Source organism: Hemibagrus wyckioides, linkage group LG26 (genome assembly GCF_019097595.1).
Source record: "Hemibagrus wyckioides isolate EC202008001 linkage group LG26, SWU_Hwy_1.0, whole genome shotgun sequence".
Classification (NCBI taxonomy): Eukaryota; Metazoa; Chordata; class Actinopteri; order Siluriformes; family Bagridae; genus Hemibagrus; species Hemibagrus wyckioides.
Window position 1 is genome coordinate 21,948,255 of NC_080735.1, and position 10,218 is coordinate 21,958,472.

The following is a 10,218-nucleotide window of genomic DNA, read 5'->3' on the forward strand; positions in this document are numbered from 1 at the left end:
AGAGAGAGACAGAGAGAGAGAGACAGAGAGAGAGAGAGAGAGAGAGAGAGAGGGAGAGAGACAGAGAGAGAGAGAGAGAGAGAGACAGAGAGAGAGAGAGAGAGAGAGAGAGAGAGAGGGAGAGAGACAGAGAGAGAGAGAGAGAGAGAGAGAGAGAGAGAGACAGAGAGAGAGAGACAGTTGTGGTTCAGTGTGCTTTAGCTCTTCATTTGTATCTATTCCATCTGGTAAGGTAGGATTGTAACTAACACTATTTGTTTAACTTGTTTGGTTCTAGAGTTATTTGAACTGTATTATATTGTATAGCTCGTTGATCCTTTAGTGTTGGTCTCTGTTTCTTAGTGTCTCAGGTGATTAATCAAGAGTAGTTTCAGTCTCCCTTAAGGTTTGAATTGTGGACAGGGCTTACTAATTTATACTGAAGGATCAAGACCTGTTAAGATCTTAAATAATAAGTGTCTACTATCATACTTTTCTTGTCCTGTTACATTCTTAACTCTTTCTTAACCTCGCTTTGACCAAAACCACAGACATGTGCCTCAAACCCATCTCTGTTATCTCTTACAGACACAGGCATTATCACCCACAAAGCAGAGGTTATGCTCATCTACCCTCCCCTGTTGTCTCAGTCTCAAACAGTGGTGGTAGGTGGGCTCTGGAACTGCCAGTCTGCTGTAAGGAAGGCTGATTTCATCTCAGCTTCAGCCTCCCACTATTCCTTTGATTTTCTGGCACTAACCAAGACCTGGATATCCCCACAGAACACTGCTACACCGACTGCTCCATCCTCTGCCTACGCTTTCTCTCACTCACCACCAGAATCAGGGAGGGGTGGTGGCACACATTCTCCTTGTCATCAACAGCTGTCCTCCAACACACAGAGGAGGAAACATCCTGGACTTGGTCTTCACCTGCCCTTCCCCAGCTACAGACATGACTGCTACCCCACTTCACATCTCTGATCATCACTTAGGATCCTTCACTATCATTCTCCCTGTACTACCCTTTTCCTTTATGTTAGTTATCTTAGTTGTGTTAGTTATGTTAGTTGTGTTAATTGTGTTAGTTATCTTAGTTGTGTTAGTTGTGTTAGTTATCTTAGTTGTGTTAGTTATGTTAGTTATCTTAGTTGTGTTAGTTATGTTAGTTGAGTTAGTTGTGTTAGTTATGTTAGTTATCTTAGTTGTGTTAGTTATGTTAGTTGAGTTAGTTATGTTAGTTATGTTAGTTGTGTTAGTTATGTTAGTTGAGTTAGTTGTGTTAGTTATCTTAGTTATCTTAGTTGTGTTAGTTATGTTAGTTGTGTTAATTGTGTTAGTTATCTTAGTTGTGTTAGTTATGTTAGTTGTGTTAGTTATGTTAGTTATGTTAGTTATCTTAGTTGTGTTAGTTATGTTAGTTATCTTAGTTGTGTTAGTTGTGTTAGTTATGTTAGTTCTGTTAGTTATCTTAGTTGTGTTAGTTATGTTAGTTATCTTAGTTGTGTTAGTTATGTTAGTTGTGTTAGTTATGTTAGTTATCTTAGTTGTGTTAGTTATGTTAGTTATCTTAGTTGTGTTAGTTATGTTAGTTGTGTTAGTTATGTTAGTTATCTTAGTTGTGTTAGTTGTGTTAGTTATGTTAGTTCTGTTAGTTATCTTAGTTGTGTTAGTTATGTTAGTTGTGTTAGTTATGTTAGTTATCTTAGTTGTGTTAGTTATGTTAGTTGTGTTAGTTATGTTAGTTATCTTAGTTGTGTTAGTTATGTTAGTTATCTTAGTTGTGTTAGTTATGTTAGTTGTGTTAGTTATCTTAGTTGTGTTAGTTATGTTAGTTGTGTTAGTTATCTTAGTTGTGTTAGTTATGTTAGTTATCTTAGTTCTGTTAGTTATGTTAGTTGTGTTAGTTATGTTAGTTGTGTTAGTTATGTTAGTTATCTTAGTTGTGTTAGTTATGTTAGTTGTGTTAGTTATGTTAGTTATCTTAGTTGTGTTAGTTATGTTAGTTGTGTTAGTTATGTTAGTTATGTTAGTTCTGTTGGTTATCTTAGTTCTGTTAGTTGTGTTAGTTGTGTTAGTTGTGTTAGTTCTGTTAGTTATCTTAGTTCTGTTAGTTCTGTTAGTTCTGTTAGTTGTGTTAGTTATGTTAGTTCTGTTAGTTCTGTTAGTTGTGTTAGTTATGTTAGTTATCTTAGTTATGTTAGTTGTGTTAGTTATGTTAGTTGTGTTAGTTATGTTAGTTATCTTAGTTGTGTTAGTTATGTTAGTTGTGTTAGTTATGTTAGTTGTGTTAGTTATGTTAGTTGTTGCTGTATAGTTATGATTGTAGTTAAAGTGTGAGGTCATGTGGAGTTTTTGTGATAATTTAGTGACACTCAGATGAATGTTGATGGTTCTGTTGGTTCTGTTGGTTCTGTCTGGGTTCTGCTCTCAGTGTGTCTCAGCTACATGATTATTTCCAGCAGCTCCACTCTCACCCTGCTCTCTCCTCCCCAGGTTTCTCAGGATTCTTTCAGTTCAGTTTATTTCTATAGCACTTCTAACACTGGTCTCAGAGCAGCTTTACAGAAGCATAGAAAAATAGAGTAAAATAAAGTTCTTATTAAGTGAAGTTCTTATTTATCTCTAACATTTATCTCTAGTGAGAAGCCTGAGGTGAGGGTGGTGAGGAGAAACTCCCTGAGATGATCTGAGGAAGAAACCCTGAGAGGAACCGGGATCAGAAGAGAACCTCATCCTCACTTCCTCTTCCAGGTGAGCTGACAGCATGTTGTTGTGTGTTAATGATGTGACTCACCCAGCCTCCCAGTCCTCTGGTCTACTGTGATTGGCTATCTCAGACTCCGCCCATTCTCTTTTCTCAATTAGCTCAGGAAAGAACCTCGGCACTCCCTCTGTGCCCCTTTTAGGTTCCTGTACTTGGCTGTTTACTTCCTGTCTACAGTTTGTTTGTTGTTCAGAGTTAATCAGTTCCTTCTGGTCATTTCCTGTTTCCTGTTTGTGACCGTTCAGTTCCCATGTGTGATTTTGGGTGCAGATTTCTTCTGTGTACTTGAGGAAGACGTGAGATTTGAGGAAGCTGGGATACACTTCCAGCTCCATGACCTCCTGCACTTCCTGCTTGGCCTGCTGGAAGAGCGCCGTGTCCAGTGGAGAGTGACCGACTCGCTGTTGGATGAAACTCTTTGTGGCTGGATTGAGTTTCTTGGCCACGGTTCCAGCAGTGATGATGTACTTCCTGTAGATGGCTTTAGCGAGCTTCACCCTGCGTTTGTTTGACACATCTGTAGAACAGCTGTTTAAGAGGATAGAGAAAGTTTACATTATTTAAAATCTTCTCATCATGATTGTGACATCACAGAAGCTCAGGGTCTCTCGGTCATTTACCTCAGAGGAGCAGAGGATGCTAGCTGAAACCCGCTGCACGCTAACCAGAAGTCGATGAGGTCGGCACGTCCCTCCTGTGCGAGGAAGTCCCGAAACAGCGAGATTCCATCCTGATCATCCAGCAGCCCGTTCAGAGACTCCGCCCAACTCGGGTGGGCATGGTCAGACGAGGCTCTGCCCTCCGGCTCGTAGCTCTCGGGCCGAACTGCCTCACTCTTGACGTTCTCCTCTCCCAGAACCGGAGGACGGAGAACACCCTGACCAAAATGGCTGACTGCATCACCATGGCAACGTGGTGCTCTCCTGGTCATCATTCTTTAGGGTTTGTGATGCAGACTGATGAATTGGGGACAGGACGGACAGATGGAGAGAAAACACTAAGTAGCTGGACAGGTCAGATCGCAAAGAAACACAACTTTAACTCAATATTTTATTCTGAAATTAAGAAAAAAAAAAAACACTAACTGACCCAAAGATAGAGGTGTGACTAAACAAACAAACTGCATGGACTTATAAATAAACAAACAAACAAAAATAAATAATAATAATAATGATAAAATAAATAACAATAGTAATAATAATAATTAGTATAAAGATAAGAGATATAAAGTAAATAAATATAAACATTTTTAAAAATTACAAAAATGTATTTATTAAATAAATTACTTATTATAACTGTAATGAAAAAAAAACCTCTACACTCACTCAGTATATATCACACACACACACACACACATACACTGGCCCCTGAGTGTCCAGCTGTGAAGTACACATGTGTATAAGGCTGTATGTACATGGTCACCTGCTGCTCACTGGACCGATGGTCATCACAAACTGTGTGAGGAACCATCAGCTAACTGAAGGGCTTCAGTCTGACCACACACACACACACACACACACACACACACAAACACACACAGAGCACTTACCGCACAGGATCTGGACAAAGGTGTGGTCCTTTAATAACCCTACACTCATCTGTTGACACGATGGAGTGTGTGAACTGTCAGAGAGAGGAGGATGAGCTCTTCATCCAGCACTGATGGAGGGGGGGGGTGAGAGAGACAGAGAGAGAGAGAGAGAGAGAGAGAGAGAGAGAGAGTGTGTGTGTGTGTGTGTGTGAGAGAGAGAGAGAGAGAGAGAGAGATACACAAGTGATTTATGAATACATATTCATTAACTGCTGCTGCTGGGAAATATTTAGCGTGCACACACACACACACACACACACACACACACATAGTATGAGTGCTGACTTGTGGGGTTTCAGGTCCTCATTATGATCTGTGTGTTATTTATTTCTGGTGTTTTAAATTAATAATATATATTTAAAATAATAAATTATTTTATTTATTTATTTGTTTGTTTGTTTGTTTGTTTGTTTGTTTTTTTGTTTATCTTTCCACTTTATTCCATACTGCAGCACACTGAGTGACTGTTACAATCCATTCATTAACAAAATGAGCAAAGTTCATACATCCTGTCTGTGTGTGTGTGTGTGTGTGTGTGTGAGGAATCTGACAGGTTTTAAACAAGTGTGTGTGTGTGTGTGTGTGTAAAAGTGTATTATAATGTGACGGTCCCAAAAGACGAAACACTGAGAAATAATTAATAACCCAGCGTGAGGTTCTTCCTTAAGCACTCGCTAAGACAATGAGCCTGACCTTTCAGTCATCCACAGGAGACACACACACACACACACACACTCATGAATCACGCATGAACCCGGCTCTCAGTCTCTCTGACCCCAGGGAGAAGGAAGGTGAAGAAGACGAGACGTGAGGTGAGGTGTGTGTAAGGTCACCCCATAGAGGGTCTGACGTACTGCGGCATGGCATGTCAGCATTCTGCTGCACCTGTCTGCTAAAACACACACACAAACACACACCCACACACACACACACATCTGCCTGAAGTTAAGACACTTGTGATGATGTAATCTGTTCTGGTGCTCCAGCTCTCAGTGGTGTAGAGCTTCTCAGTCTCATTAACTCCATTTCAAAAAAGATTTCATAAAAACACTAGAAGAAAACATGAAGTAGCGTCCAGAAGTTTTGAGTGACCACTATTCAGAATATGCCATTACTCTATCCTGATGACGTCCTAAACCTTCTTTTAGCAGTCTGAGATCCATCAGCACCTGGTTCCACCCACATCCCACCTGTGGACCAAAAGCTCTGGCTCCGATCTCCAGCTCCATCTATCATGAGGTCTATGACCTATGACCTCCAGATCCAAAATGTCCTGTCTGTATTCCTACACCAGCCATCACAAGGTGCATAAACTCCTTCAAAGTGGGGATCCAGGTGGGAGAAGGAACTTCCTGTGCCTCCTGCTCCTAACATCCTCTGGTTCCCATCAGAACCCTACTCCTACCAACCTGAGATCTTACGTCCACTACCTCAAACCCCAGGTGCCTTTCAGAACCTTGCTTCCTGGCAATAACAGAAGAAGGATCCACACAGCAGCAAGATCAGGAGATGTCTGGACTATGAGCTGGAGGTGTTCACATCATTCTGAGGATTCCTCATCTTGGTTCCTCTGAAGGTTTACGTTACCTCTTTAACACCATCTTATGAAGGATGTTTTGTGTAAACAGTAGATTTGTGTATTAAGTGTGACATCAAAAAGCTCAGTGTGTGTGTGTGTGTGTGTGTGTGTGTGTGAAACTCAGTCCCAGCAAATCTGAACTGCTGGTCATCCCAGGTGATTCATCCCCAGCCCAGGATCTTGCGATATTTCTGAACAACTCCATGATCTCCTCTTCAGCCACTGTTCACAACCTTGGGGTAACCATGGACAATCAACTGTCCTTTTCCTCCCATGTTATTAATGTGACACGCTCATGTCGGTTTCTTCTGTTCAACATCAGAAGGATTCAGCCATTTCAATCCACACAGGCTACTCAAGTGCTTGTTCAGTCTCTGGTCATTTGGAGACTGGACTACTGCAACTCTTTACTAGCAGGTCTTCCTCTGAATACAATTCATCCACTGCAAATGATCCAAAATGCTGTCTGACTTGTTTTCAACCTGCCTAAGTTCTCCCACACCACCACACTGCTGCTCCTCCACTGGCTTCTGGGAGCTGCATCTGATTCAAAACACTGACCCTTACTTACAAAGCCAAAAACTGACCAGCACCATCTGACCTCAAAGCTCTTATTACTCCTCACACTGCACCTCACTCACTCAGATCCAATAGCACTGCTCCACTGGTCCACCATCTCTCAGGTTCAGAGGTATGTCTACATCTAGGCTCTTCTCTGTTCTGCACCGAGGTGGTGGAATGAATTTCCCTGAGATGTCCAAACACCTGAGTCACTGACTTCAAACGACAGATGAAGACCTACCTCTTCCTGAAACACTAACACTAGCTGTTATTTTCCCTGTTTTTAGGCTGATGGTATCATGAGTCTGTGACCTATCAGAACCTGTGTAGATGTTCCACTGATAGAGACTTCACAGCACTCTTGTAAGTCGCTCTGGATAAGTCCTGCAGTCACATGCTCATGTCCTCATGACGAGGATCCATGGCTGCTCCATGAAACCTTCTCCAGGTGTTCCTCACAGCTCATTGCTGGGGCCCCTCTGTTTCCTGTGTCTCTGTGTATCTCCACATGGTTTTCCTTCCACTGCTACGCTGAAGATCTCATGACCTCATCAGATGTCCTGATCTCATCCTGGATCTTGGCTCTTAACGCCTAACGCTGAAGATTTACAGAAGAAACTGGTTATTTTTAACCAGCACCTGCTGTGTGTGTGTCACTCTGTTGAAGTTCTCTGAGTGGATTAGTCGCAGTGCATTATGGGATTTGCCCCCTGCAGTTATTGAAACATCTTCCTTATGGAGCTTAAACTTGCCCCCTTCTGCATGGTTCTCTTTGATGCAAGTGTGTTTTTGCCCCCGTTTTTACACCCAGCAGGCAGAATAATTGACGTGGTGGCTTTGAGCGCCAGGCACAATAAGGCCTCCTCTCATGCCCTCACGCCTCCTCGAGCGCCCTCGCTCCCTTCGCCGGGGCCAAAGAGAAAAGAGACGGGGCAAATAAAAGGAGAATATTTGAATGTTAAAGCGAGGGTTAGCATTAGCCGCGCTTGAAGAGCGAAGCACCTACTGATGAAAGCACCTGCCTGCTAGTGGCGGCCATCTTTGATGAGGCACTGAAATGACCTCCAGTGGAGTCTCCTCTCCATCCAGCACGTCTCTCTGTCTTGTCCTCCTCTCATGTCCTTTTTTCTTTTTTCTTTTCTTTTTCCTTTCTTTCGGTGCATGACAGCGTGTGAGAGCGCCACCCCCCCACCCCCGCGCACTATGGCGGCATTATTAACCGGATTTGTGTTGGTATCGTTCATTTCCATTTCTCTTTTTGTGTCCTTAGCGTCCAGGCTAATGTCTGATCATCAAACGCGAGCTTCTGAAAAAGGACACAGCGTTTTCGTGTCACGTCGTGTCCTCGCCCTCCGCCGGGCTACGATCCATCCTGCTCTGTACTCGTCCCACACACCGTGACGAGACCGACGCTTTCTGTTTACGACTCAGTTGAAGTACGCTTTACCGCTAGTCTGCTAACGCTTAGCATGCTAAATCTGCTTGACTTGCAGCGTTTGAAGGCGGGACAATACGACCAGCCCTCTGTGCTAATTATAATATGAGGATGTGCACGCCCTCCTCCTCCTCCATAACTGTAGCTCATTACCCACTACACTACCCAGAATCCCTCAAAGAGTCCCACAAAGCCGTAAGAGACGCTTATAACGGCGTGTACTAACAGTCTGATGTGGTTATTACTATGTTATTACCATATAAAGATCATTTTAAATCAAATGATTTCTTCAGCACTTTAATAGAGAATTAATTAAATACTAGATGCAGGGGGCAGGGCTTGTGGAGGGGTGGAGCTCAAATCCTGCACATCACCGATGGGTTAATACAGCTCTCCAAGAATCAGCACCTGGACACTGGAGTCATGTGGGACGACATTCCTGTCCTGCGGCCCGGAAAACCGGGAAAATGATGGAAATGATGTCACCAGACCACACCCACCTCTAAAACTCTTCCCATGTTCATGGGTAGATAAGAGATGAGGCATGTCTGATGGGAATTCTGATTAGTTTTCTACACTTTCCTGGCCACAAGGTAGAGAGCGTCGGAGACTGCCATCTGAATGGCCGTCCACAGTGGCGTGTCCTCAACCTAAACCGTTTCCATGGTAACCATTTTAAGCACTTATTCTTAAAGTCAGGGTTTATTCCACCTGTGCACAGGAGCGTCACTGATCGGAGTGTGTATCATTATATTTCAGCTTCATGCAGAACATCATCATTCCTGCTACCATTATGGATAAACGTGTGTGTGTGTGTGTGTGTGTGTGTGTGTGTGTGTGTGTGGAACAGCAGACAGCAGACCGAGACTCCAGAGACCTGCAGGGAGCTGTCTCATCACACACACACACACACACACACAGCTGAAAGGTCAGGACATGTGCAGCTAAACAGATGCTAATCCTCTCCTCTGGGACACAGGGATTGAACGACACGACCTTTACTGCGAGGAAGTGTGTGTGTGTGTGTGTGTGTGTGTGTGAGCTGTGAGCTGTGAGCTGTGCTCGCTCTATAAACACTACGTGACCTGATTATAACGCTCCTGGATGTGTCGAGGATGCTGTGTCTTCTTCATAACGGTGTTATTCTCAACACCAGAGGAAAGCAAAAGGTTTAGTCAAAAACGTTAGCAAGCTAGTTCACCTGAGGCAGCTAGTCACGCTTACAGACTAAGCTACGCTAGTTTATCTACCCACTGTTATAGAGTTCTCTAGTACTGACGAGTAAAAATACAGAAACACCTTTAACTTCATCTACAAAACCACTCTCACTGTCTCTCTCACTGTCTTACTCTCACTGTCTCTCTGTCTCTCTCTCACTGTCTTACTCTCACTCAATCACTCTCTCTGTCTTACTCTCACTGTCTCTCTCTCACTGTCTCTCTCTCACTCAATCACTCTCTCTCACTGTCTTACTCTCACTCAATCACTCTCACTGTCTCTCTCTCTCACTGTCTTACTCTCTCTCACTGTCTTACTCTCACTGTCTCTGTCTCTCTCTCACTGTCTTACTCTCACTCAATCACTCTCACTGTCTCTCTCTCTCACTGTCTTACTCTCACTCACTCTCTCACTGTCTTACTCTCACTCATTCACTCTCTCTCTCACTGTCTTACTCTCACTCATTCACTCTCTCTCTCACTGTCTTACTCTCACTCATTCACTCTCTCACTGTCTTACTCTCACTCATTCACTCTCTCTCTCAGTCTTACTCTCACTCATTCACTCTCTCTCTCACTCATTCACTCTCTCTCAGTCTTACTCTCACTCATTCACTCTCTCTCTCACTGTCTTACTCTCACTCATTCACTCTCTCTCACTGTCTTACTCTCACTCATTCACTCTCTCTTTCACTGTCTTACTCTCACTCATTCACTCTCTCTCTCACTGTCTTACTCTCACTCATTCACTCTCTCTCTCACTCATTCACTCTCTCTCACTGTCTTACTCTCACTCATTCACTCTCTCTCACTGTCTTACTCTCACTCATTCACTCTCTCTCTCACTGTCTTACTCTCACTCATTCACTCTCTTTCTCACTCATTCACTCTCTCTCACTGTCTTACTCTCACTCATTCACTCTCTCTTTCACTGTCTTACTCTCACTCATTCACTCTCTCTCTCACTGTCTTACTCTCACTCATTCACTCTCTCTTTCACTGTCTTACTCTCACTCATTCACTCTCTCTCTCACTGTCTTACTCTCACTCATTCACTCTCTCTCTCACTCATTCACTCTCTCTCACTGTC

The 10,218-nt window shown here is 43.1% G+C and overlaps 1 protein-coding gene and 1 long non-coding RNA gene across 2 annotated transcripts in view; one reads left to right on the forward strand and one right to left on the reverse strand.

Moving 5' to 3' along the window:
• Nucleotides 1-7,950, reverse strand: part of LOC131346543 (axin-1-like) — a 12,599-nt gene extending 4,649 nt beyond the window's left edge. Inside the window, exons 1-3 of the mRNA XM_058380031.1 lie at nt 4,295-7,950; nt 3,366-3,701; nt 2,776-3,273 (exon numbers count right to left, since the gene is read on the reverse strand). Of these exons, the coding sequence (XP_058236014.1) occupies nt 2,776-3,273; nt 3,366-3,679 (812 nt within the window). The 5' untranslated portion in view covers nt 3,680-3,701; nt 4,295-7,950. The remainder of the gene's footprint in view (nt 1-2,775; nt 3,274-3,365; nt 3,702-4,294) is intronic.
• On the forward strand, nt 415-3,372 carry LOC131346544 (uncharacterized). The gene is made up of 3 exons (XR_009203630.1): nt 415-996; nt 2,621-2,732; nt 3,016-3,372. It is a non-coding gene; the product is annotated as an uncharacterized LOC131346544 (long non-coding RNA).
• Nucleotides 7,951-10,218: the final 2,268 nt, after the last annotated feature.